The sequence below is a fragment of the Triturus cristatus genome, chromosome 2_1, assembly GCF_964204655.1.
Source record: "Triturus cristatus chromosome 2_1, aTriCri1.1, whole genome shotgun sequence".
Classification (NCBI taxonomy): domain Eukaryota; kingdom Metazoa; phylum Chordata; class Amphibia; order Caudata; family Salamandridae; genus Triturus; species Triturus cristatus.
Genome location: NC_140581.1, coordinates 34,322,795 through 34,347,205, shown reverse-complemented (window position 1 = coordinate 34,347,205; position 24,411 = coordinate 34,322,795). Strand labels below are relative to the sequence as shown.

The following is a 24,411-nucleotide window of genomic DNA, read 5'->3' as shown; positions in this document are numbered from 1 at the left end:
CACTCCCTGAGCTGTGAATACGTAGTGCTTTCATCTGATATTGTCCGATTACATTACATTAGGCCACACCCGCTTGCCTGTCCCGCATAATTATATTGAAACTTGAACCAAGGGCATTATAGCGCTTCACACGGAAATCAGCTCCCCTTACACAACAGTTTTTAAGCACAGTGTAACAAAGCGATTTGCACGGAATCACTAGATGCTGCGCCTGAGCCGAGATTCTAACCTAGTTACCTGGTTCTAACATCCGCAGCCCTAGCCGCAACAGGTGTGATATATGGAGATTTGTCATAAGAAGAAGCACTCCCTAAGCAGTGAATACGTAGAGCTTTCACCTGATATTGTCCCATTACATTACATCAGGCCACACCCGCTTGCCTGACCCGCATAATTATAGCGCAAACTTGAACCAAGGGCATTATAGCGCTTCACACGGAAATCAAGACCTGAGTATCATTCAGCATCACCTCACCATCGTCTCCGCACCAGTCACCACCACCACCACCACCACTACCACCTCAGCATCACTCAGCACCACCTCAGCCTGCTCTCAGAATCTGGCATCTGTTGATTCTCCCCTAGCGTCTGGCCGTTGCTAGTGTTATAATACAGGTACTATTTCCCAACCTTCACCCTCCGATTGTTTATGGCCCCTTAAAAAAAAGCTTTAACAAACAACTATTGGAATAGGCAGAAACAAGTTGCCAGCATTGCAAGAACAAAAGAAAACTGAGGACATTTTTTATTGTAAATACTTTTTTTAATATGGTCGTTGAGTTGTACATAATGCCTTCTTGATCATATATAAGGTAAGAAAAATACTTCTGACACTTTTTTATTAAACCTTTTCAGCATGCTGCACAACAGCCACGCTTCTCTACAGCACAGCTTGAAGACATTGGCAAAGTCAATAGCACTGGCTTAACACTTATAAGGCCCCAAAGGCAAGACCTATTGGCTATGCCAATGCTTGTATTTTTTTTTTTTGGTTTTTGGTTTTAATTTAGCACTCTTCTTTTGCCGTTTTTATTTTAATTTCTGTTTTATTTTCTTGTAGCTGCATCTGGGTGTGGAGCCTGCGGGTAGGAGAGGAGCATCGGGGCTCCAGTTTGTTTTAAAGTAGCCCCTTCCTTTCTTTGGAATTAACTACGCCCTCCTGTAAGCGGGCGACAAAAACATTGCAGCAGCGCAGACGCGTAGGTGACGCGTGCAGCGGGCACGCCATTGGCATGCCAAATTCAAGTCAGTCTGCCCCTGTCCGCGCCTGGACGGTGTCAGGGGCCAGGCCGTCTCCTAGCTGGCATCTGATGCCTTGCGGTATACAGCGAAGGAGATACTCTTACTTACTCCGTCCATCAAGGAGAGCTGCAGGCATAGGGAAGCCCCTGTGCGGAGGATACATCATCAGAGCCTGAAGCTAGCACAGAGTTTTCTATCAGACTTTTATCCGAGCACCAGCCAATAGCAATCTTTCTTGTAGAAACCTGGCTCACTGCGCAGTCGGCCCCTGATACGCTGAAGGCAATCCTACAGGATTATGCTGTTTTAAGGCAAGATAGACGCAACCAAAGGGGGGGGGGAGGGGGGGGGGGTCGCAGTTATTTTTAAATGGCACATTCCTCGTAGTGTCTATCAAGTGAAGATTTCTGGCTGGGAGGCGGCTTGCTTCTCCCTATCGGTATCTGGTAGTTGCACCTTAGCAGGCTCATTAATCTATCGACCGCCTGATCCCGCCACTCAGTGTGCAACTGCTTTGATGGACATTGTACCTGATCATGCTCTACAGTACCCACATGTTCTGATACTGGGCGACATTAATCTACATTTTGGACATGCCACCTGTCGCACGCATCGTCGATTCATGTTCCTACCCACATACTTGCCCATATCCTGGCCTCCATCTTTTCTAATTATCCCTCCGTCAGTTGTGCATCTCCATGCCTTGTGTATGGCCTGACCATTTTATTTTTCCTTTCCAGGTTTCTATGGGTCCCTCGACCCCCTTAGTATCTGGAGTTCGATGTAACAAACCCCGTAAATGGTCTCTCATCACAGCCACCGCCTTCACAACAGCTCTGAACTTGGACCCACCATTGCTTAATGGCTGTCCTCATCCAGCCAATCATCAGATGGAAGCATGGATCAATGAGGCCTTAGATAACAGCACAACTAAAAGCATGCAATGCCCTCCTGGCCGATAGCAGAGTTGCTTATGAAAAAGCCATGCAAAGACCTTGAACGCCTATGGCATAGGAACTATAATGCAGCAGACAAAACTGTCCATCTTACAGCTCTTGAGGAGTATCTTGAATTAATCAGCCACACACGGACTCAATTCTTCGCCCAGAAGATTGCGCTGGCCAAAAAATCCTATTGTGGGATCTTTTGGACATCCAAGTCCCTCATCTCTGTGAAACGTGTTTCAGCCTTCATTACCCCTGCGATACAACACTGCAATCAGATTCCACAATTTGTCTCAGATAAATTTGCCAAAATGTAGGCATCCTTTCTGGAAAAAGCTAGAGATTGCCCGTCCCGACCTCTTGGCCATTACCATCTGTTTCGTCTGGTGGCTTTTTGAACATTAACACTCCCATCAGTGGCAGAGACATGTGTTCTTGTCTCTAAAGTGAAATTGGGCTCTCAGTTTGATGCTGCCTCACCACCATGTTGGTGAGGGGACTGGATGGCATTCTACCGGCACTCTGTGAAGTACTTAATTTGTCATTCACCACTGGTCAGGATCCTTATAAATGGAAACATGCCACAGTTGTTCCTCTCTTAAAAAAGCCCTCCTTAGACCCACCCAAAGTGGAGAATCTTAGACTTATATCTCTGCTACCGTTCTTCGCTAAAATTGCAGAAGAACGTGTCAATCAGCAATTGACGAGCTATAGCTAGAAGGAACTTCTACAAGAGACTTCATTCAGATTCAGACCACATTACAGTATTGAACGCACACTTTTACTGGCTTCAGAGTCCCGGAGACTCATTGCTGATGAGGGCAAGACATCTGCCTTGGTTATCTTAGACCTGAGTGCCGCCTTCTACACCATGTACCATGGTCTTGAACGGCTGTGACAATACTGTGTCGGGGACTGTGACCTTTCAGGTGCTTCAGCAGCCGTGCACTTCTGAGATCCTCCCTCTGCAGCAGGGAGTGCCCTTAGTCCAATCTTATTCAACCTATACATGCGGCCCCTTGCAGATGTGATCGAGTGCCATGGCATTATGATTGTGTCATATGCTGATGACACTCAGCTGATCATCGCACTTGGGCAGGACGAAAGCACTGCAGCGACTAGTTTTAAATCTTGTTTGGCGGACTTAGCCAAATGGTTAGATCTCAGGTGCCTGAGACATAAGAAACTGAAGTTATGGTGGTGGGGAATCAATCCTCAATCTGGTCTTCTACCTGGTGGCCAGACAAATTAGGTCCAACACCTACTCCAAAACCGAGACTTAAAATCTCTGAATTTTGTTTGGTTGCACCCTGTCCTTTGATAGCCAAATACCTGCTCTTCCCGGGACTTGTGTCGCCATCCTAAAAATGCTCCGTAAGGTCATGGAACTTCTTCCTGAGTAGGTGAGAAAGACAGTACTCCAGGCTCTATTGGTGTCTAGCCTGGACTGTGCTATACCTTGGAGCTACCCAGCAGTGTGAGAATGCTCCAGAGGGTGCAAAATGCGGCCGCACGGATGCTTCCGAACATCCACAGATACTCTCCCACTGGCTCAGCTCTTCTGAAGCTCCACTGACTCCTGAACAAGGAAAGAGTCTCCTTCAAAGCAAAATTTTAAATGTGAAACGCCCTCGCTATCTGTTTTCCTTGATTACATTCTACCATCCCCACAGATCCTAGGGGACCGCTCTGATTGTGACACCTAAGGTAATTAGGTAGGGATAGGAAGTAACAAATGAATACAGACCCAATCAGTGCTGTATTGGTTAACGTTATCCCGGATGCTGACCCCCTGAGCAGCACGGCGCATTCGACTGTTGGTCATTACGCCGTCCGAGCATACGCCTGTGGCTCCACTCCCGTAAATCCCTCCAATTTCTTTACTTGAGGCCATCGCGCTGCAGTCGCGAAGTTGTATTACATGCAGCCCCTCCTGAAGTGTTCCCTGAAGTGCCCCTTGATCCTCAACCTGCCAGTACCGCATATCTGCGACGGCCGTTATCTTGGGCACTTATATACAGGCATGCTAATATAATGTCCTGAAGATGATCCACGCATTGCTCACTTGGATCGAAACGCCGATGACACCTTAAAACGCCTCATGTTTTAAATGCGATGTCATTATTAACTGTGTAGAGACGTTACTTGCGATTTGTTTCTTAAAATTCATACTACTTGTCAAAACAAACCGTAAGCGTTGCCTGAGCCTCGCTTAAATGTTCTCCCTATTTTATGTTTGTATGTTTGTGTAGTAGGATGCAGGCTTGTGTCCCACTCTTCAGTATTTGTGTTTGCTTATATCCAAAAAACTTGCTGATAAATTAAATATTGAACCTCTGTCCGGCTGGATAAGTTAACCAATACAGCACTGATTGGGTCTGTATACATTTGTTGCTTCCTATCCCTACCTCCCTAGGGTCCATTGTAGCACAAAATAATTGATTCCCGAGGTCCCTGGCTGACTTTACTTGGGTCTCCTTGTTGTTTGAAAAGAGGAGCCCTAAGGTAATTAGAGCACGTTTGGGAGGCCGCTCTTTCAGCTACCTTGCCGCCAAGCTCTGGAATTCTCTCCCTCTCAATTTGAGAATGGAGCTCTCAGAAGTCACTTTTTTGGAAAAACGAAAGTTAACAAAACATAACATAAATAATTTATTTTTTTGCATCTTGCTTCCCGGGAAGAGCTTCTTGAGCAGCCTGGTTGTGTTTTTTGTTTACTTCAATGTTAACATCTCTCCTTTCCAATGCTACCTCTTCCCAGTGGATCCCTGCTGGAAGACCGCCACGGGAAGACCGCCACCGAAGCAGGACCACCCACTCGCCACCAGGGATAGTGAGAGTGGCCCCTTGGGCAATGTCTTGAGCTCCCCTGCAATATTTATATTTCATTCGAGCATATAGTTTACTTAAAACCTTGGCTGGCTGAAAGTACAGGAATTCTTTTCAGATTGCTCTATGCCCCCTTTCTTTCTTCCCCCATACAGCTTGCCTATGACTAGAGCTGCAATATCTGATGTGACTCGGGTAAACTTTTGAATGTTACCATCATTCCACTAATGGGAAAGTGAGCGAAAGATTCTGCAAAAGAAACCATTATAAGCAGGACGCTTTTTAACTCTAAGCAGAGGCTCGAGCCTGTGCCCCAGGCAGAGAAGTCTGAAACATCAAATGGGAAAGCACACACCCAGATGACACCATAGGATGCGAGAAGTTGCTCAACACACCCTGGCTGCTGCACCTTCTCGGCTTGCCCACTGTGCATTGAAAGAGAGAATGTGTGTGTTCTTGTGCTTATGGTACAACTAATAGGAAGACAGTGGGCACAGGGAGTGTGTCCTCAGCTCTCACCTGTCCTCATCGCACCAGGGCTCAGAGGTGCCATCTGCTCTGGAGAATCAGGAGCCTTCAGAAGCCAATTTAATGATTTTCCCTGGTGAGGAGTTACTCGATTCTGCCAAACTCCTGGGAGCCTGTGTCAGTGAAGATAAGAAGGCAGCTCTTGGGGGGAGCAGAGAGTGCTAACTCTACATCGAACAGCACCCTCCCTGGCGGACTTCAGGAAGAGACTCAAGCCCTGGCTGTGCGCCAGAGACGTCGCACTCACAGCGCCCAGATAGCCCTAGAGGTGCCAGTGCTGCGCTATACAAATGCTGATTGATTGATTGCCGTCTGAGCCTCACCATCCATTGGTCCCTCGCAAGTCAACAAGGGAGCGAGAAGGATCCGCGAGCAGCCGTTGTAGGAGGAGAGAAGGAGACGGAACCTCAGAGGACTCTGTGGCCGAGATCCAGGCCGCCGCAGTGATGGATCCTGGTAGGTCACCCGAGTATCGCGACATGACCAGTATTTCTAAAGGTGTTTTCTATACCCAGTGTGGAAGATAGCACTGGGCATTATGTTCTTGTTTTAGACAGTAGAAGGTGGAAGGAAAGCTCTTGGAGCTCTGCTTGTCAATGCAAAGATGAGAAATTGGGAAATATGAAGGAGTTTGTGAATGAGATGCAGGTAGACGGGGTTCTTTGAGTAGTAGATTTGGAATATTATTCAAAACAAATTAACACGTCATCAGATCATTTGATGTGTTGTGCGAGAGGGAGGAAGAGGAGTTGGTGTAAACAAGCACTTAACAGGTTTAGAGAGACACGTGTCCGCCCTGTGAGCGCATAGAAGCCAAAGAGAAGCAAGCACAGGCACTGCCAAGCCAGCTCCTAGACCCTGAACCCCACTAAACATGTGAACTGCCTGCAGCCAAGATGCACAAAGGTCCTCTTTAGAGCGCTCCGCTGTTCCTTGGAACTAGGTTCCTTTTATACAAATACCTGATAAAAATTAAAAACTCACTCTCACATACACTCTGTCTCTCTTACAATCCATTTCTCTCTGCAGGAGGTGCATTGGCCCACACACAGAGTGCAGGGGGTACCTTAGCCCACACGCTGTCTTACTAGCATTGGAGCCTACAACCTGAACGTTTTTACACACAGATCGCTGCAGCAGGCACTTAACCATGTGAGCTATCTCACTGGGATTGGAATCTGCAGCCTGCAGGTGACGCCGTTATCTCCAGTCCACAGATTCCGTGGCATGTGCCCAGCTCGCCAGTCTTCTTGCACGCGATGTTCAAAGAGAGTCGAAGGGCTTCAGGAATGTGTCTGACTTTTCAGAGCATCGCCGTCATTTCCGTCGAGGTTTCGAAGCACTTAGTAGTGAACACCTGTAACCCCCCCCCCCCCCCCACCCCCCACCCCCCACTACCTGGCATTGAGCCCCACAACACTCTCTTGGCTCGGCATGTTTTTAGTAGACTACAAATCCTGGAGCCTGAAATCTCCCTGACTAAGCTAAGCCCTTCAATGTGAAGGAAACAAACGAGCCTTCAGGCGAACTTGTGAAGCAAGCAGCAACAGGAAACATGCTAGTGAAGCAAGAGCTGTGAACGCCTGGAGGCAGGCCATGATGAAACATCTGGAGATGAAAACACGGATATCCTCCGAAGGACCTGAATCCCAGCAACTGAACTCGAGGGGGGAGCCCCCTCCGCTGGTAACGAAGGGACCTGAGAGATGTACAGAACAGCTCAATAGGGCTGGCTTTCCGTCAGTGGCAAGCTGCTGCAGGATGAGCATCAAGGTGTCTATCTGTAGTTATGAGCAGTCTGACTGTTGTGAAGTGTAAGTGCTGTGGCTGCAAGATGGGGGGGGGTGGTGCAGTGCCCGGTAATGCCACCTGGTGCTGTAGTGCAGCGCCTGGTAATGCCACCTGGTGCTGTGGTGCAGTGCCCGGTAATGCCACCTGGTGTGGTGCAGTGCCCGGTAATGCCACCTGGTGTTGTGGTGCAGTGCACGGTAATGCCACCTGGGTGTTGTGTTGCAGTGCACGGTAATGCCATCTGGTGCTGTTGTGCAGCGCACGGTAATGCCACCTGGGTGCTGTTGTGCACTGCCCGGTAATGCCACCTGGTGCTGTGGTGCAGTGCCCGGTAATGCCACCTGCTGCTGTGGGGAAGTGCCCGGCAATGCCACCTGGTGCTGTGGTGCAGTGCCTGGTAATGCCACCTAGTGCTGTGGTGCAGTGCCCGGTAATACACCTGGTGCTGTGGTGCAGTGCACGGGAATACCACCTGCTGCTGTGGTGCAGTGCACGGTAATGCCACCTGGGTGCTGTGGAGTAGTGCCCGGTAATGCCGCCTGGTGCTGTGGTGCAGTGCACGGTAATCCCACCTGCTGTTGTGGGGCAGTGTACGGTAATGCCACCTGGTTTTGTGGTGCAGTGCACGGTAATGCCACCTGGGTGCTGTGGTACAGTGCACTGTAATGCCACCTGGTGCTGTGGTGCAGTGCCCAGTAATGCCACCTGGTGTTGTGGTGCAGTGCACATTAATGCCACCTGGTGTTGTGGTGCAGTGCACGGTAATGCCACCTGGTGCAGTGGTGCAGTGCACGGGAATGCCACCTGGTGCTGTGGTGCAGTGACCGATAATGCCACCATGTGCTGTGGTGCAGTGCACGGTAATGCCACCTGGTGTTGTGGTGCAGTGCCCGGTAATGCCACCTGGTGCTGTGGTACAGTGCACTGTAATGCCACCTGGTGCCGTGGTGCAGTGCACGGTAATGCCACCTGGGTGCTATGGTGCAGTGACCGCTAATGCCACCTGGTGCTGTGGTGCAGTGACCGGTAATGCCACCTGGTGCTGCGGTGTAGTGCACGGTAATGCCACCTGGTGTTGTGGTGCAGTGCACGGTAATGCCACCTGGTGCTGTGGTGCAGTGCACTGTAATGCCACCTGGTGTTGTGGTGCAGTGACCGGTAATGCCACCTTGTGCTGTGGTGCAGTGCACGGTAATGCCACCTGGTGTTGTGGTGCAGTGCACAGTAATGCTACCTGGTGCCTTGGTGCAGTACACAGTAATGCCGCCTGGTGCTGTGGTGCAGTGACCGGTAATGCCACCTTGTGCTGTGGTGCAGTGCACGGTAATGCCACCTGGTGTTGTGGTGCAGTGCACACTAATGCCACCTGGTGCCGTGGTGCAGTACACAGTAATGCCACCTGGTGCTGTGGTGCAGTGACCGGTAATGCCACCTGGTGTTCTGGTGCCGTGCACTGTAATGCCACCTGGTGCTGTGGTGTGGAGTGGCAGTGATGGGGGAAGTAGAGTACTGGCCAGGTGATGCAGAGTGATCGGAGTCAGACAGGGACAGAAACAAAGGCACACATATATTTGTAATCCCCATTCACAGACCGGGTGGTAAAAAGGAAGCATCCACATTGGCTCATTGTTTCACCTTTAAAGGGATATTTAACTTTTAGGAGAATAGATCTAAAGCTGCAGAGTTTGCTTGAAGCGAAGGTGGCAAGGGGCAGCAGTATGGATGTGGCAACTGACCACACACTAGATCTCCATAACACAGAGGGTACTTGAGAGGTCGCCCCACCATAACCTACCATGGAGTACTTTAATCATAGGTCTCCTCTCACACTCGAGTAGGACAGTACCACTCCAGTGGGCTCAACCAAATAAAAATGGGACCTCTTAGGCATTTTTTACAGTGACCTCTTTTTGAGCTCCACAGAGCCAGCGTCGGTTCTGGAGGTTACTGCAGGAGTCATCGGGCCCTTGAAGACACACCTATTGCAGATCGAACTCCTCGTGGTTGAAGCCGGGAGTGCCAGCGTCGGCATGCGTCCGCACTTCAGTGCGTAGTGCAACGGTGTGGCTAGCAGGCAGCAGCTCAGTGGTGGTCGTCCAGTGGCATCAGCGAGACAGGGCTGTGGTGCAAAGTCGCAGTGCAAGCAGCGGCGTTGTCGGTGCGAAGGCGCTTTCGTCAGCTGTCGAACTGGAGTCGATGGTGCCGGCATCGATAGGCCAAAGCTGCAGTGTGGGATGACGGCAGTTCATCGTCTAACTTACAAGCGGTGCCCTCGAACCACAGTGCAGGCAGCGGCATCGATGTCGGCGTGGAGCGGTGGTGTCAGGGATACCAGGGAGGCGGCATGAAGCAAAGCGGTGCGAAGTGTGGTGCCCACAGTTTGCAGTGCAAGCAGCAGCTCGGTGGCGGCAGCGGTGAGACCAGGGTTGCGGTGTAATGTGAGGTGGTGGCCTCTGCAGTGCCTTCAGGACGCAGAGCTGGTAGAGGCGCCGTTGATGGCGTCAGGTTGCTTTTCCTTCTGTAGAAGCACAAAACACAAGGTTCCCAGTGCTGGTAGCAGATGAACTTGAAATCTTTGCTGTTCCTGAGAATTCTTGAACAGGGGGCAAGCTCTACCTCAAGCCCATGGAGAAACTCAAACAAAGAAGTTGCAGAAAGTTCAGTCCAGTCCTTTCTCTGCCCACGACAGAAGCAGCCACTGCAGGCCAACACAGCAAATCACATAGTAAAGTGGTAGTTCCTCCTCACAACTTCTCCAGCTCTTCTTCTTGGCAGGTTACTAGGTCCAAAAGAGTTCTAAAGTCCTGGTGTAGAGCCCCAATATTTGTACCATATTTCCCTTTGTTCTCTTGTGGCAGAGAGCCTCTGTGCTTAGTCCAAACCAGTTCTGTCCTGGTCCAGCATCCTGGCAGGAGCTGGAGACAGCATTGTGTAAGGCAGACCAGGCCTATTTAGGTGCAAGGGAATCTCCTCCCACCACTCTAAATGCAGCCGAGGTCTATTCAGCCCGGCCCTGACTAATCCCGGAAAGGCAGGATCATTTATTCCAGTGAGGAAGGTGCGCGGCTGCCGCCCCATCTGTAGCAAGGAACAGCACCTGCTGAAGTCACACTGGAGTAGACATGCAAGGTTTCTTTCGGGTACTGCGCTGCACCCGGGCGGACTGTGCATATTTCTTGTGCAGACCTTACTTGACCTCTCGTCTTCTCACTGCCCAATGCCTGTGTCTGCCAGAGGGGCTGTGAGTGCACCGAGAGAAGCTTTGCGTGCCTTGTGACTGCTGAGGTGTCTGCGCTTCCCATGTCTGAGGAATCCTTTGCTAAAAGCATTGTCACCCTCAAGGTTTTGTGCCGACAGTTGTTGGGCGTGAGCCCTGGCGTGTACTTGCACCCGAGTTATGCCTAGCGTGTCTGCAAGCGCATAAGTGGCATGAGGTGTCTTTAAGCACATATCTATACATGCATGCCTGTGCCAGGTGCGGTTCTCCAGCAGGCTTCACGGCGCTGGAGTCAGCCCACTTTGTGGACAGATCAAGGTAAGGTGCTGGGATCAATAGGTGTCTTTGATGACGTAAGACTACTTGTGATAGGATTGAGCGCAGACTTTGTGGAAGGTGCTGTCCATCATCTCTGTAGTGTCCTGCGGGACACGTTCTAGTGTTCAGGAGATGGATGTCTTACGCTTTACACTCACCCATCACAGGTCAGGTGACCTTGCTAATAAAAGGGTCCGGGCGCATGTGCCAATTCCAGTACCATACACTATGTGTGCTCGCAGTCATTTACTGGGCATGTGAGCCTAAGGCCCAAGACACTACAATGACGACGAGTGGGTCTGACCCCGAGTGTGTGCTGGCAGGAACTCTGCTCTTCCTTGTGGGGGGAAGTGTAGCCTGCGCCTAAGGCTCCCCCGCACCTGCTGCCAGCATGAGTACAACTGAGGCAGTACAGGGCAAGAAGAAAGCCACCCACAAGTGTACGGGCATCCACCAGTAAGGCCTCCGCATCCGCTCTCATGTTCATGCCGCCGCAGACACCCGTTGTACGGAATGGCCCTTTGGTGCGCCCCTGAAGTGCCTGCGTGGGCAAAGTGACTGCAGCGATGCAGACTATGTGCCCGCAGGAACGGCTATCCACCTGCTGCATCCCCTGATGAGCACCACCCACTGCATCAACTCAACAGTGCCAGCAGGAAAGGCACGGCCCTCAGCGCTGAGTCGGCTGCCTTGGACCCCCCAATTAAGGTTCCCACAACACTTATTTGGGGAAATCGTAGTCAGCGTCCCCAACAGAGGGAAGAAATACCCTGCCGCACATGCACCGCAAGCCCCAGTCTTCAGCCTCAGCCCCAGCATGGTCCGTGGCTGCAGAGAGACTGCCACCATGGTGAAGAAAAGGAATCTCCCGCAGCAGCCTGGCTGACCAATGGCTCGAACCCGCCTGTGGAGCAGGCGATATGCTGCAACGCCCCCCTTGTCGCAGCCCAGTGAACCACACCAGCACTTCACAGATCTCCGCACCACCCTCCACAGCGAAATGAAAGGACAGCCTCAGGGCAAGGCATAGGGGCCTGTCGCCCCGCATGGAAAGAAAGGAAGTGCTGCAGGTAGTGCCATGCATAAGGAACCCCCACACTGATGATCTACCTGCAAGAGGCCTCCCACTGACTGTCACCCTAAGAAGAGCTTGGGAAGCGTGGATCAGCCTGCATGGCAGACATCGGTAAGCGTTACCACCATGCAGGGGATGCTGCCGTGATCCACCGCGTCTGAAGGGGCAGCACAAAAGGCAGGTGTGCTGCACAGGAGCTGCCTTTCCGACTGCTGCTGTGCCCCCCTGCATCTATATCTCCAGCACCCTTCTGCACACTCAGGAAACTGCGGTGCCTGACCGGTGGTGGCTGAAGCGCCACCAAGCACCTGCCCACTAACCTGCTACTCTGGGGGCTAACATGGCGAGAAACCACACACCGTGCCACACCAACGTTGTGACCCCCACTGCTCCTGCTGGGCCCGCGTGGGTGACACAACTGCATTTCCCCCGGGAGCAGCCTTTGCATCCAGTCGGGACGACAGCAGTGTAGCTGACTGGCTTCCAGCAGAGAAGCGCACCTACCCCGCCTGCACGAGAGGGGAGACCCTTCTTTTCTGTCGTGCGCCATATCCACAGCTCCAGCCACTGCCCGGCCTGTGAGTATAGAGACATTGCGAAGGAGGGAGAGACGGACTCAACTGCAGCAGCCAAGCTTGTGAAAGGCTGTGGAGAGAGAAACCTCTCCACAGAGGAGAAGCAATGCTGAATGCAGCAGGGAGAGCCTTTACATCTCCACTGCACCAGCGAAGCCCCGCAGTGGGCCAACGCCAGCATAGAGTGTCTCTCCACAGAGGAGAAGCAATGCTGAATGCAGCAGGGAGAGCCTTTACATCTCCACTGCCCCAGCGAAGCCCCGCAGTGGGCCAACGCCAGCGTAGAGTGTCTCTCCACAGAGGAGAAGCAATGCTGAATGCAGCAGGGAGAGCCTTTACATCTCCACTGCACCAGCGAAGCCCCGCAGTGGGCCAACGCCAGCATAGAGTGTCTCTCCACAGAGGAGAAGCAATGCTGAATGCAGCAGGGAGAGCCTTTACATCTCCACTGCCCCAGCGAAGCCCCGCAGTGGGCCAACGCCAGTGTAGAGTGTCTCTCCACAGAGGAGAAGCAATGCTGAATGCAGCAGGGAGAGCCTTTACATCTCCACTGCACCAGCGAAGCCCCGCAGTGGGCCAATGCCAGCATAGAGTGTCTCTCCACAGAGGAGAAGCAATGCTGAATGCAGCAGGGAGAGCCTTTACATCTCCACTGCCCCAGCGAAGCCCCGCAGTGGGCCAACGCCAGCGTAGAGTGTCTCTCCAGAGAGGAGAAGCAATGCTGAATGCAGCAGGGAGAGCCTTTACATCTCCACTGCACCAGCGAAGCCCCGCAGTGGGCCAAAGCCAGCATAGAGTGTCTCTCCACAGAGGAGAAGCAATGCTGAATGCAGCAGGGAGAGCCTTTACATCTCCACTGCACCAGCGAAGCCCCGCAGTGGGCCAAAGCCAGCATAGAGTGTCTCTCCACAGAGGAGAAGCAATGCTGAATGCTGCAGGGAGAGCCTTTACATCTCCACTGCACCAGCGAAGCCCCGCAGCGGGCCAACGCCAGCATAGAGTGTCTCTCCACAGAGTAGAAGCAATGCTGAATGCAGCAGGGAGAGCCTTTACATCTCCACTGCACCAGCGAAGCCCCGCAGCGGGCCAACGCCAGCATAGAGTGTCTCTCCACAGAGGAGAAGCAATGCTGAATGCAGCAGGGAGAGCCTTTACATCTCCACCGCACCAGCGAAGCCCCGCAGCGGGCCAACGCCAGCATAGAGTGTCTCTCCACAGAGGAGAAGCAATGCTGAATGCAGCAGGGAGAGCCTTTACATCTCCACTGCCCCAGCGAAGCCCCGCAGTGGGCCAAAGCCAGCATAGAGTGTTTCTCCACAGAGGAGAAGCAATGCTGAATGCAAGAGGGAGAGCCTTTACATCTCCACTGCACCAGCGAAGCCCCGCAGTGGGCCAAAGCCAGCGTAGAGTGTCTCTCCACAGAGGACAAGCAATGCTGAATGCAGCAGGGAGAGCCTTTACATCTCCACTGCACCAGCGAAGCCCCGCAGTGGGCCAACGCCAGCATAGAGTGTCTCTCCACAGAGGAGAAGCAATGCTGAATGCAGCAGGGAGAGCCTTTACATCTCCACTGCACCAGCGAAGCCCCGCAGTGCGCCAAAGCCAGCGTAGAGTGTCTCTCCACAGAGGAGAAGCAATGCTGAATGCAGCAGGGAGAGCCTTTACATCTCCACTGCACCAGCGAAGCCCCGCAGTGGGCCAACGCCAGCATAGAGTGTCTCTCCACAGAGGAGAAGCAATGCTGAATGCAGCAGGGAGAGCCTTTACATCTCCACTGCACCAGCGAAGCCCCGCAGTGGGCCAAAGCCAGCATAGAGTGTCTCTCCACAGAGGAGAAGCAATGCTGAATGCAGCAGGGAGAGCCTTTACATCTCCACTGCCCCAGCGAAGCCCCGCAGCGGGCCAAAGCCAGCGTAGAGTGTCTCTCCACAGAGGACAAGCAATGCTGAATGCAGCAGAGAGAGCCTTTACATCTCCACTGCACCAGCGAAGCCCCGCAGCGGGCCAACGCCAGCGTAGAGTGTCTCTCCACAGAGGAGAAGCAATGCTGAATGCAGCAGGGAGAGTCTTTACATCTCCACTGCACCAGCGAAGCCCCGCAGCGGGCCAACGCCAGCATAGAGTGTCTCTCCACAGAGGAGAAGCAATGCTGAATGCAGCAGGGAGAGCCTTTACATCTCCACTGCACCAGCGAAGCCCCACAGTGGGCCAACGCCAGCGTAGAGTGTCTCTCCACAGAGGAGAAGCAATGCTGAATGCAGCAGGGAGAGCCTTTACATCTCCACTGCCCCAGCGAAGCCCCGCAGTGGGCCAACGCCAGCATAGAGTGTCTCTCCACAGAGGAGAAGCAATGCTGAATGCAGCAGGGAGAGCCTTTACATCTCCACTGCACCAGCGAAGCCCCGCAGTGGGCCAACGCCAGCATAGAGTGTCTCTCCACAGAGGAGAAGCAATGCTGAATGCAGCAGGGAGAGCCTTTACATCTCCACTGCCCCAGCGAAGCCCCGCAGTGGGCCAACGCCAGCGTAGAGTGTCTCTCCACAGAGGAGAAGCAATGCTGAATGCAGCAGGGAGAGCCTTTACATCTCCACTGCACCAGCGAAGCCCCGCAGTGGGCCAAAGCCAGCGTAGAGTGTCTCTCCACAGAGGAGAAGCAATGCTGAATGCAGCAGGGAGAGCCTTTACATCTCCACTGCACCAGCGAAGCCCCGCAGTGGGCCAACGCCAGCATAGAGTGTCTCTCCACAGAGGAGAAGCAATGCTGAATGCAGCAGGGAGAGCCTTTACATCTCCACTGCACCAGCGAAGCCCCGCAGTGGGCCAACACCAGCATAGAGTGTCTCTCCACAGAGGAGAAGCAATGCTGAATGCAGCAGGGAGAGCCTTTACATCTCCACTGCACCAGCGAAGCCCCGCAGTGGGCCAACGCCAGCATAGAGTGTCTCTCCAGCGAGGAGAAGCAATGCTGAATGCAGCAGGGAGAGCCTTTACATCTCCACTGCACCAGCGAAGCCCCGCAGTGGGCCAACGCCAGCATAGAGTGTCTCTCCACAGAGGAGAAGCAATGCTGAATGCAGCAGGGAGAGCCTTTACATCTCCACTGCACCAGCGAAGCCCGGCAGTGGGCCAACGCCAGCATAGAGTGTCTCTCCACAGAGGAGAAGCAATGCTGAATGCAGCAGGGAGAGCCTTTACATCTCCACTGCCCCAGCGAAGCCCCGCAGTGGGCCAACGCCAGCGTAGAGTGTCTCTCCACAGAGGAGAAGCAATGCTGAATGCAGCAGGGAGAGCCTTTACATCTCCACTGCACCAGCGAAGCCCCGCAGTGGGCCAATGCCAGCATAGAGTGTCTCTCCACAGAGGAGAAGCAATGCTGAATGCAGCAGGGAGAGCCTTTACATCTCCACTGCCCCAGCGAAGCCCCGCAGTGGGCCAACGCCAGCGTAGAGTGTCTCTCCAGAGAGGAGAAGCAATGCTGAATGCAGCAGGGAGAGCCTTTACATCTCCACTGCACCAGCGAAGCCCCGCAGTGGGCCAAAGCCAGCGTAGAGTGTCTCTCCACAGAGGAGAAGCAATGCTGAATGCAGCAGGGAGAGCCTTAACATCTCCACTGCCCCAGCGAAGCCCCGCAGTGGGCCAAACGCCAGCATAGAGTGTCTCTCCACAGAGGAGAAGCAATGCTGAATGCAGCAGGGAGAGCCTTTACATCTCCACTGCACCAGCGAAGCCCCGCAGTGGGCCAAAGCCAGCGTAGAGTGTCTCTCCACAGAGGAGAAGCAATGCTGAATGCAGCAGGGAGAGCCTTTACATCTCCACTGCACCAGCGAAGCCCCGCAGTGGGCCAACGCCAGCATAGAGTGTCTCTCCACAGAGGAGAAGCAATGCTGAATGCAGCAGGGAGAGCCTTTACATCTCCACTGCACCAGCGAAGCCCCGCAGTGGGCCAACACCAGCATAGAGTGTCTCTCCACAGAGGAGAAGCAATGCTGAATGCAGCAGGGAGAGCCTTTACATCTCCACTGCACCAGCGAAGCCCCGCAGCGGGCCAACGCCAGCGTAGAGTGTCTCTCCACAGAGGAGAAGCAATGCTGAATGCAGCAGGGAGAGCCTTTACATCTCCACTGCACCAGCGAAGCCCCGCAGTGGGCCAACGCCAGCATAGAGTGTCTCTCCACAGAGGAGAAGCAATGCTGAATGCAGCAGGGAGAGCCTTTACATCTCCACTGCACCAGCGAAGCCCCGCAGTGGGCCAACGCCAGCATAGAGTGTCTCTCCACAGAGGAGAAGCAATGCTGAATGCAGCAGGGAGAGCCTTTACATCTCCACTGCACCAGCGAAGCCCCGCAGCGGGCCAAACGCCAGCATAGAGTGTCTCTCCACAGAGGAGAAGCAATGCTGAATGCAGCAGGGAGAGCCTTTACATCTCCACTGCACCAGTGAAGCCCCGCAGTGGGCCAAAGCCAGCGTAGAGTGTCTCTCCACAGAGGAGAAGCAATGCTGAATGCAGCAGGGAGAGCCTTTACATCTCCACTGCACCAGCGAAGCCCCGCAGTGGGCCAAAGCCAGCGTAGAGTGTCTCTCCACAGAGGAGAAGCAATGCTGAATGCAGCAGGGAGAGCCTTAACATCTCCACTGCCCCAGCGAAGCCCCGCAGTGGGCCAACGCCAGCATAGAGTGTCTCTCCACAGAGGAGAAGCAATGCTGAATGCAGCAGGGAGAGCCTTTACATCTCCACTGCACCAGCGAAGCCCCGCAGCGGGCCAACGCCAGCATAGAGTGTCTCTCCACAGAGGAGAAGCAATGCTGAATGCAGCAGGGAGAGCCTTTACATCTCCACTGCACCAGCGAAGCCCCGCAGTGGGCCAACGCCAGCATAGAGTGTCTCTCCACAGAGGAGAAGCAATGCTGAATGCAGCAGGGAGAGCCTTTACATCTCCACTGCACCAGCGAAGCCCCGCAGTGCGCCAAAGCCAGCGTAGAGTGTCTCTCCACAGAGGAGAAGCAATGCTGAATGCAGCAGGGAGAGCCTTTACATCTCCACTGCACCAGCGAAGCCCCGCAGTGGGCCAACGCCAGCATAGAGTGTCTCTCCACAGAGGAGAAGCAATGCTGAATGCAGCAGGGAGAGCCTTTACATCTCCACTGCACAACGCCAGCATAGAGTGTCTCTCCACAGAGGAGAAGCAATGCTGAATGCAGCAGGGAGAGCCTTTACATCTCCACTGCACCAGCGAAGCCCCGCAGTGGGCCAACGCCAGCATAGAGTGTATCTCCACAGAGGAGAAGCAATGCTGAATGCAGCAGGGAGAGCCTTTACATCTCCACTGTACCAGCGAAGCCCCGCAGTGGGCCAATGCCAGCATAGAGTGTCTCTCCACAGAGGAGAAGCAATGCTGAATGCAGCAGGGAGAGCCTTTACATCTCCACTGCACCAGCGAAGCCCCACAGTGGGCCAACGCCAGCATAGAGTGTCTCTCCACAGAGGAGAAGCAATGCTGAATGCAGCAGGGAGAGCCTTTACATCTCCACTACACCAGCGAAGCCCCGCAGTGGGCCAACGCCAGCATAGAGTGTCTCTCCACAGAGGAGAAGCAATGCTGAATGCAGCAGGGAGAGCCTTTACATCTCCACTGCCCCAGCGAAGCCCCGCAGTGGGCCAACGCCAGCGTAGAGTGTCTCTCCACAGAGGAGAAGCAATGCTGAATGCAGCAGGGAGAGCCTTTACATCTCCACTGCACCAGCGAAGCCCCGCAGTGGGCCAAAGCCAGCGTAGAGTGTCTCTCCACAGAGGAGAAGCAATGCTGAATGCAGCAGGGAGAGCCTTTACATCTCCACTGCACCAGCGAAGCCCCGCAGTGGGCCAACGCCAGCATAGAGTGTCTCTCCACAGAGGAGAAGCAATGCTGAATGCAGCAGGGAGAGCCTTTACATCTCCACTGCACCAGCGAAGCCCCGCAGTGGGCCAACACCAGCATAGAGTGTCTCTCCACAGAGGAGAAGCAATGCTGAATGCAGCAGGGAGAGCCTTTACATCTCCACTGCACCAGCGAAGCCCCGCAGTGGGCCAACGCCAGCATAGAGTGTCTCTCCACAGAGGAGAAGCAATGCTGAATGCAGCAGGGAGAGCCTTTACATCTCCACTGCCCCAGCGAAGCCCCGCAGTGGGCCAACGCCAGCGTAGAGTGTCTCTCCACAGAGGAGAAGCAATGCTGAATGCAGCAGGGAGAGCCTTTACATCTCCACTGCACCAGCGAAGCCCCGCAGTGGGCCAAAGCCAGCGTAGAGTGTCTCTCCACAGAGGAGAAGCAATGCTGAATGCAGCAGGGAGAGCCTTTACATCTCCACTGCACCAGCGAAGCCCCGCAGTGGGCCAAAGCCAGCGTAGAGTGTCTCTCCACAGAGGAGAAGCAATGCTGAATGCAGCAGGGAGAGCCTTTACACCTCCACTGCCCCAGCGAAGCCCCGCAGTGGGCCAACGCCAGCATAGAGTGTCTCTCCACAGAGGAGAAGCAATGCTGAATGCAGCAGGGAGAGCCTTTACATCTCCACTGCACCAGCGAAGCCCCGCAGCGGGCCAACGCCAGCGTAGAGTGTCTCTCCACAGAGGAGAAGCAATGCTGAATGCAGCAGGGAGAGCCTTTACATCTCCACTGCACCAGCGAAGCCCCGCAGCGGGCCAACGCCAGCATAGAGTGTCTCTCCACAGAGGAGAAGCAATGCTGAATGCAGCAGGGAGAGCCTTTACATCTCCACTGCACCAGCGAAGCCCCACAGTGGGCCAACGCCAGCGTAGAGTGTCTCTCCACAGAGGAGAAGCAATGCTGAATGCAGCAGGGAGAGCCTTTACATCTCCACTGCCCCAGCGAAGCCCCGCAGTGGGCCAACGCCAGCATAGAGTGTCTCTCCACAGAGGAGAAGCAATGCTGAATGCAGCAGGGAGAGCCTTTACATCTCCACTGCCCCAGCGAAGCCCCGCAGTGGGCCAACGCCAGCGTAGAGTGTCTCTCCACAGAGGAGAAGCAATGCTGAATGCAGCAGGGAGAGCCTTTACATCTCCACTGCACCAGCGAAGCCCCGCAGTGGGCCAAAGCCAGCGTAGAGTGTCTCTCCACAGAGGAGAAGCAATGCTGAATGCAGCAGGGAGAGCCTTTACATCTCCACTGCACCAGCGAAGCCCCGCAGCGGGCCAAACGCCAGCATAGAGTGTCTCTCCACAGAGGAGAAGCAATGCTGAATGCAGCAGGGAGAGCCTTTACATCTCCACTGCACGAGTGAAGCCCCGCAGTGGGCCAAAGCCAGCGTAGAGTGTCTCTCCACAGAGGAGAAGCAATGCTGAATGCAGCAGGGAGAGCCTTTACATCTCCACTGCACCAGCGAAGCCCCGCAGTGGGCCAACGCCAGCATAGAGTGTCTCTCCACAGAGGAGAAGCAATGCTGAATGCAGCAGGGAGAGCCTTTACATCTCCACTGCACCAGCGAAGCCCCGCAGTGGGCCAAAGCCAGCGTAGAGTGTCTCTCCACAGAGGAGAAGCAATGCTGAATGCAGCAGGGAGAGCCTTAACATCTCCACTGCCCCAGCGAAGCCCCGCAGTGGGCCAACGCCAGCATAGAGTGTCTCTCCACAGAGGAGAAGCAATGCTGAATGCAGCAGGGAGAGCCTTTACATCTCCACTGCACCAGCGAAGCCCCGCAGCGGGCCAACGCCAGCATAGAGTGTCTCTCCACAGAGGAGAAGCAATGCTGAATGCAGCAGGGAGAGCCTTTACATCTCCACTGCACCAGCGAAGCCCCGCAGTGGGCCAACGCCAGCATAGAGTGTCTCTCCACAGAGGAGAAGCAATGCTGAATGCAGCAGGGAGAGCCTTTACATCTCCACTGCACCAGCAAAGCCCCGCAGTGCGCCAAAGCCAGCGTAGAGTGTCTCTCCACAGAGGAGAAGCAATGCTGAATGCAGCAGGGAGAGCCTTTACATCTCCACTGCACCAGCGAAGCCCCGCAGTGGGCCAACGCCAGCATAGAGTGTCTCTCCACAGAGGAGAGGCAATGCTGAATGCAGCAGGGAGAGCCTTTACATCTCCACTGCACAACGCCAGCATAGAGTGTCTCTCCACAGAGGAGAAGCAATGCTGAATGCAGCAGGGAGAGCCTTTACATCTCCACTGCACCAGCGAAGCCCCGCAGTGGGCCAACGCCAGCATAGAGTGTCTCTCCACAGAGGAGAAGCAATGCTGAATGCAGCAGGGAGAGCCTTTACATCTCCACTGCACCAGCGAAGCCCCGCAGCGGGCCAACGCCAGCATAGAGTGTCTCTCCACAGAGGAGAAGCAATGCTGAATGCAGCAGGGAGAGCCTTTACATCTCCACCGCACCAGCGAAGCCCCGCAGCGGGCCAACGCCAGCATAGAGTGTCTCTCCACAGAGGAGAAGCAATGCTGAATGCAGCAGGGAGAGCCTTTACATCTCCACTGCCCCAGCGAAGCCCCGCAGTGGGCCAAAGCCAGCATAGAGTGTTTCTCCACAGAGGAGAAGCAATGCTGAATGCAAGAGGGAGAGCCTTTACATCTCCACTGCACCAGCGAAGCCCCGCAGTGGGCCAAAGCCAGCATAGAGTGTCTCTCCACAGAGGAGAAGCAATGCTGAATGCAGCAGGGAGAGCCTTTACATCTCCACTGCACCAGCGAAGCCCCGCAGTGCGCCAAAGCCAGCGTAGAGTGTCTCTCCACAGAGGAGAAGCAATGCTGAATGCAGCAGGGAGAGCCTTTACATCTCCACTGCACCAGCGAAGCCCCGCAGTGGGCCAACGCCAGCATAGAGTGTCTCTCCACAGAGGAGAAGCAATGCTGAATGCAGCAGGGAGAGCCTTTACATCTCCACTGTACCAGCGAAGCCCCGCAGTGGGCCAACGCCAGCATAGAGTGTCTCTCCACAGAGGAGAATCAATGCTGAATGCAGCAGGGAGAGCCTTTACATCTCCACTGCACCAGCGAAGCCCCGCAGTGGGCCAAAGCCAGCATAGAGTGTCTCTCCACAGAGGAGAAGCAATGCTGAATGCAGCAGGGAGAGCCTTTACATCTCCACTGCCCCAGCGAAGCCCCGCAGCGGGCCAAAGCCAGCGTAGAGTGTCTCTCCACAGAGGACAAGCAATGCTGAATGCAGCAGAGAGAGCCTTTACATCTCCACTGCACCAGCGAAGCCCCGCAGCGGGCCAACGCCAGCGTAGAGTGTCTCTCCACAGAGGAGAAGCAATGCTGAATGCAGCAGGGAGAGCCTTTACATCTCCACTGCACCAGCGAAGCCCCGCAGCGGGCCAACGCCAGCATAGAGTGTCTCTCCACAGAGGAGAAGCAATGCTGAATGCAGCAGGGAGAGCCTTTACATCTCCACTGCACCAGCGAAGCCCCACAGTGGGCCAACGCCAGCGTAGAGTGTCTCTCCACAGAGGAGAAGCAATGCTGAATGCAGCAGGGAGAGCCTTTACATCTCCACTGCCCCAGCGAAGCCCCGCAGTGGGCCAACGCCAGCATAGAGTGTCTCTCCACAGAGGAGAAGCAATGCTGAATGCAGCAGGGAGAGCCTTTACATCTCCACTGCACCAGCGAAGCCCCGCAGTGGGCCAACGCCAGCATAGAGTGTCTCTCCACAGAGGAGAAGCAATGCTGAATGCAGCAGGGAGAGCCTTTACATCTCCACTGCCCCAGCGAAGCCCCGCAGTGGGCCAACGCCAGCGTAGAGTGTCTCTCCACAGAGGAGAAGCAATGCTGAATGCAGCAGGGAGAGCCTTTACATCTCCACTGCACCAGCGAAGCCCCGCAGTGGGCCAAAGCCAGCGTAGAGTGTCTCTCCACAGAGGAGAAGCAATGCTGAATGCAGCAGGGAGAGCCTTTACATCTCCACTGCACCAGCGAAGCCCCGCAGTGGGCCAACGCCAGCATAGAGTGTCTCTCCACAGAGGAGAAGCAATGCTGAATGCAGCAGGGAGAGCCTTTACATCTCCACTGCACCAGCGAAGCCCCGCAGTGGGCCAACACCAGCATAGAGTGTCTCTCCACAGAGGAGAAGCAATGCTGAATGCAGCAGGGAGAGCCTTTACATCTCCACTGCACCAGCGAAGCCCCGCAGTGGGCCAACGCCAGCATAGAGTGTCTCTCCACAGAGGAGAAGCAATGCTGAATGCAGCAGGGAGAGCCTTTACATCTCCACTGCCCCAGCGAAGCCCCGCAGTGGGCCAACGCCAGCGTAGAGTGTCTCTCCACAGAGGAGAAGCAATGCTGAATGCAGCAGGGAGAGCCTTTACATCTCCACTGCACCAGCGAAGCCCCGCAGTGGGCCAAAGCCAGCGTAGAGTGTCTCTCCACAGAGGAGAAGCAATGCTGAAGGCAGCAGGGAGAGCCTTTACATCTCCACTGCACCAGCGAAGCCCCGCAGTGGGCCAAAGCCAGCGTAGAGTGTCTCTCCACAGAGGAGAAGCAATGCTGAATGCAGCAGGGAGAGCCTTTACACCTCCACTGCCCCAGCGAAGCCCCGCAGTGGGCCAACGCCAGCATAGAGTGTCTCTCCACAGAGGAGAAGCAATGCTGAATGCAGCAGGGAGAGCCTTTACATCTCCACTGCACCAGCGAAGCCCCGCAGCGGGCCAACGCCAGCGTAGAGTGTCTCTCCACAGAGGAGAAGCAATGCTGAATGCAGCAGGGAGAGCCTTTACATCTCCACTGCACCAGCGAAGCCCCGCAGTGGGCCAACGCCAGCATAGAGTGTCTCTCCACAGAGGAGAAGCAATGCTGAATGCAGCAGGGAGAGCCTTTACATCTCCACTGCACCAGCGAAGCCCCGCAGTGGGCCAACGCCAGCATAGAGTGTCTCTCCACAGAGGAGAAGCAATGCTGAATGCAGCAGGGAGAGCCTTTACATCTCCACTGCACCAGCGAAGCCCCGCAGCGGGCCAAACGCCAGCATAGAGTGTCTCTCCACAGAGGAGAAGCAATGCTGAATGCAGCAGGGAGAGCCTTTACATCTCCACTGCACCAGTGAAGCCCCGCAGTGGGCCAAAGCCAGCGTAGAGTGTCTCTCCACAGAGGAGAAGCAATGCTGAATGCAGCAGGGAGAGCCTTTACATCTCCACTGCACCAGCGAAGCCCCGCAGTGGGCCAAAGCCAGCGTAGAGTGTCTCTCCACAGAGGAGAAGCAATGCTGAATGCAGCAGGGAGAGCCTTAACATCTCCACTGCCCCAGCGAAGCCCCGCAGTGGGCCAACGCCAGCATAGAGTGTCTCTCCACAGAGGAGAAGCAATGCTGAATGCAGCAGGGAGAGCCTTTACATCTCCACTGCACCAGCGAAGCCCCGCAGCGGGCCAACGCCAGCATAGAGTGTCTCTCCACAGAGGAGAAGCAATGCTGAATGCAGCAGGGAGAGCCTTTACATCTCCACTGCACCAGCGAAGCCCCGCAGTGGGCCAACGCCAGCATAGAGTGTCTCTCCACAGAGGAGAAGCAATGCTGAATGCAGCAGGGAGAGCCTTTACATCTCCACTGCACCAGCGAAGCCCCGCAGTGCGCCAAAGCCAGCGTAGAGTGTCTCTCCACAGAGGAGAAGCAATGCTGAATGCAGCAGGGAGAGCCTTTACATCTCCACTGCACCAGCGAAGCCCCGCAGTGGGCCAACGCCAGCATAGAGTGTCTCTCTATAGAGGAGAAGCAATGCTGAATGCAGCAGGGAGAGCCTTTACATCTCCACTGCACAACGCCAGCATAGAGTGTCTCTCCACAGAGGAGAAGCAATGCTGAATGCAGCAGGGAGAGCCTTTACATCTCCACTGCACCAGCGAAGCCCCGCAGTGGGCCAACGCCAGCATAGAGTGTCTCTCCACAGAGGAGAAGCAATGCTGAATGCAGCAGGGA

At 54.5% G+C, this 24,411-nt stretch overlaps 1 protein-coding gene across 2 annotated transcripts in view; it reads left to right on the top strand.

Annotated features, from left to right (window-relative positions):
* The first annotated feature begins 5,472 nt into the window (after nt 1–5,472).
* The window catches only part of LOC146863657 (long-chain-fatty-acid--CoA ligase ACSBG2-like), a 540,015-nt gene continuing 521,076 nt past the window's right edge, over nt 5,473–24,411 (top strand). The window contains exon 1 of one of the 2 annotated variants that reach the window (XM_085627749.1): nt 5,473–5,996. In XM_085627749.1, coding sequence (XP_085483875.1) covers nt 5,987–5,996 — 10 coding nt within the window. In that variant the 5' untranslated portion in view covers nt 5,473–5,986. The remainder of the gene's footprint in view (nt 5,997–24,411) is intronic. The other variant, XM_085627750.1, reaches the window with a different exon arrangement.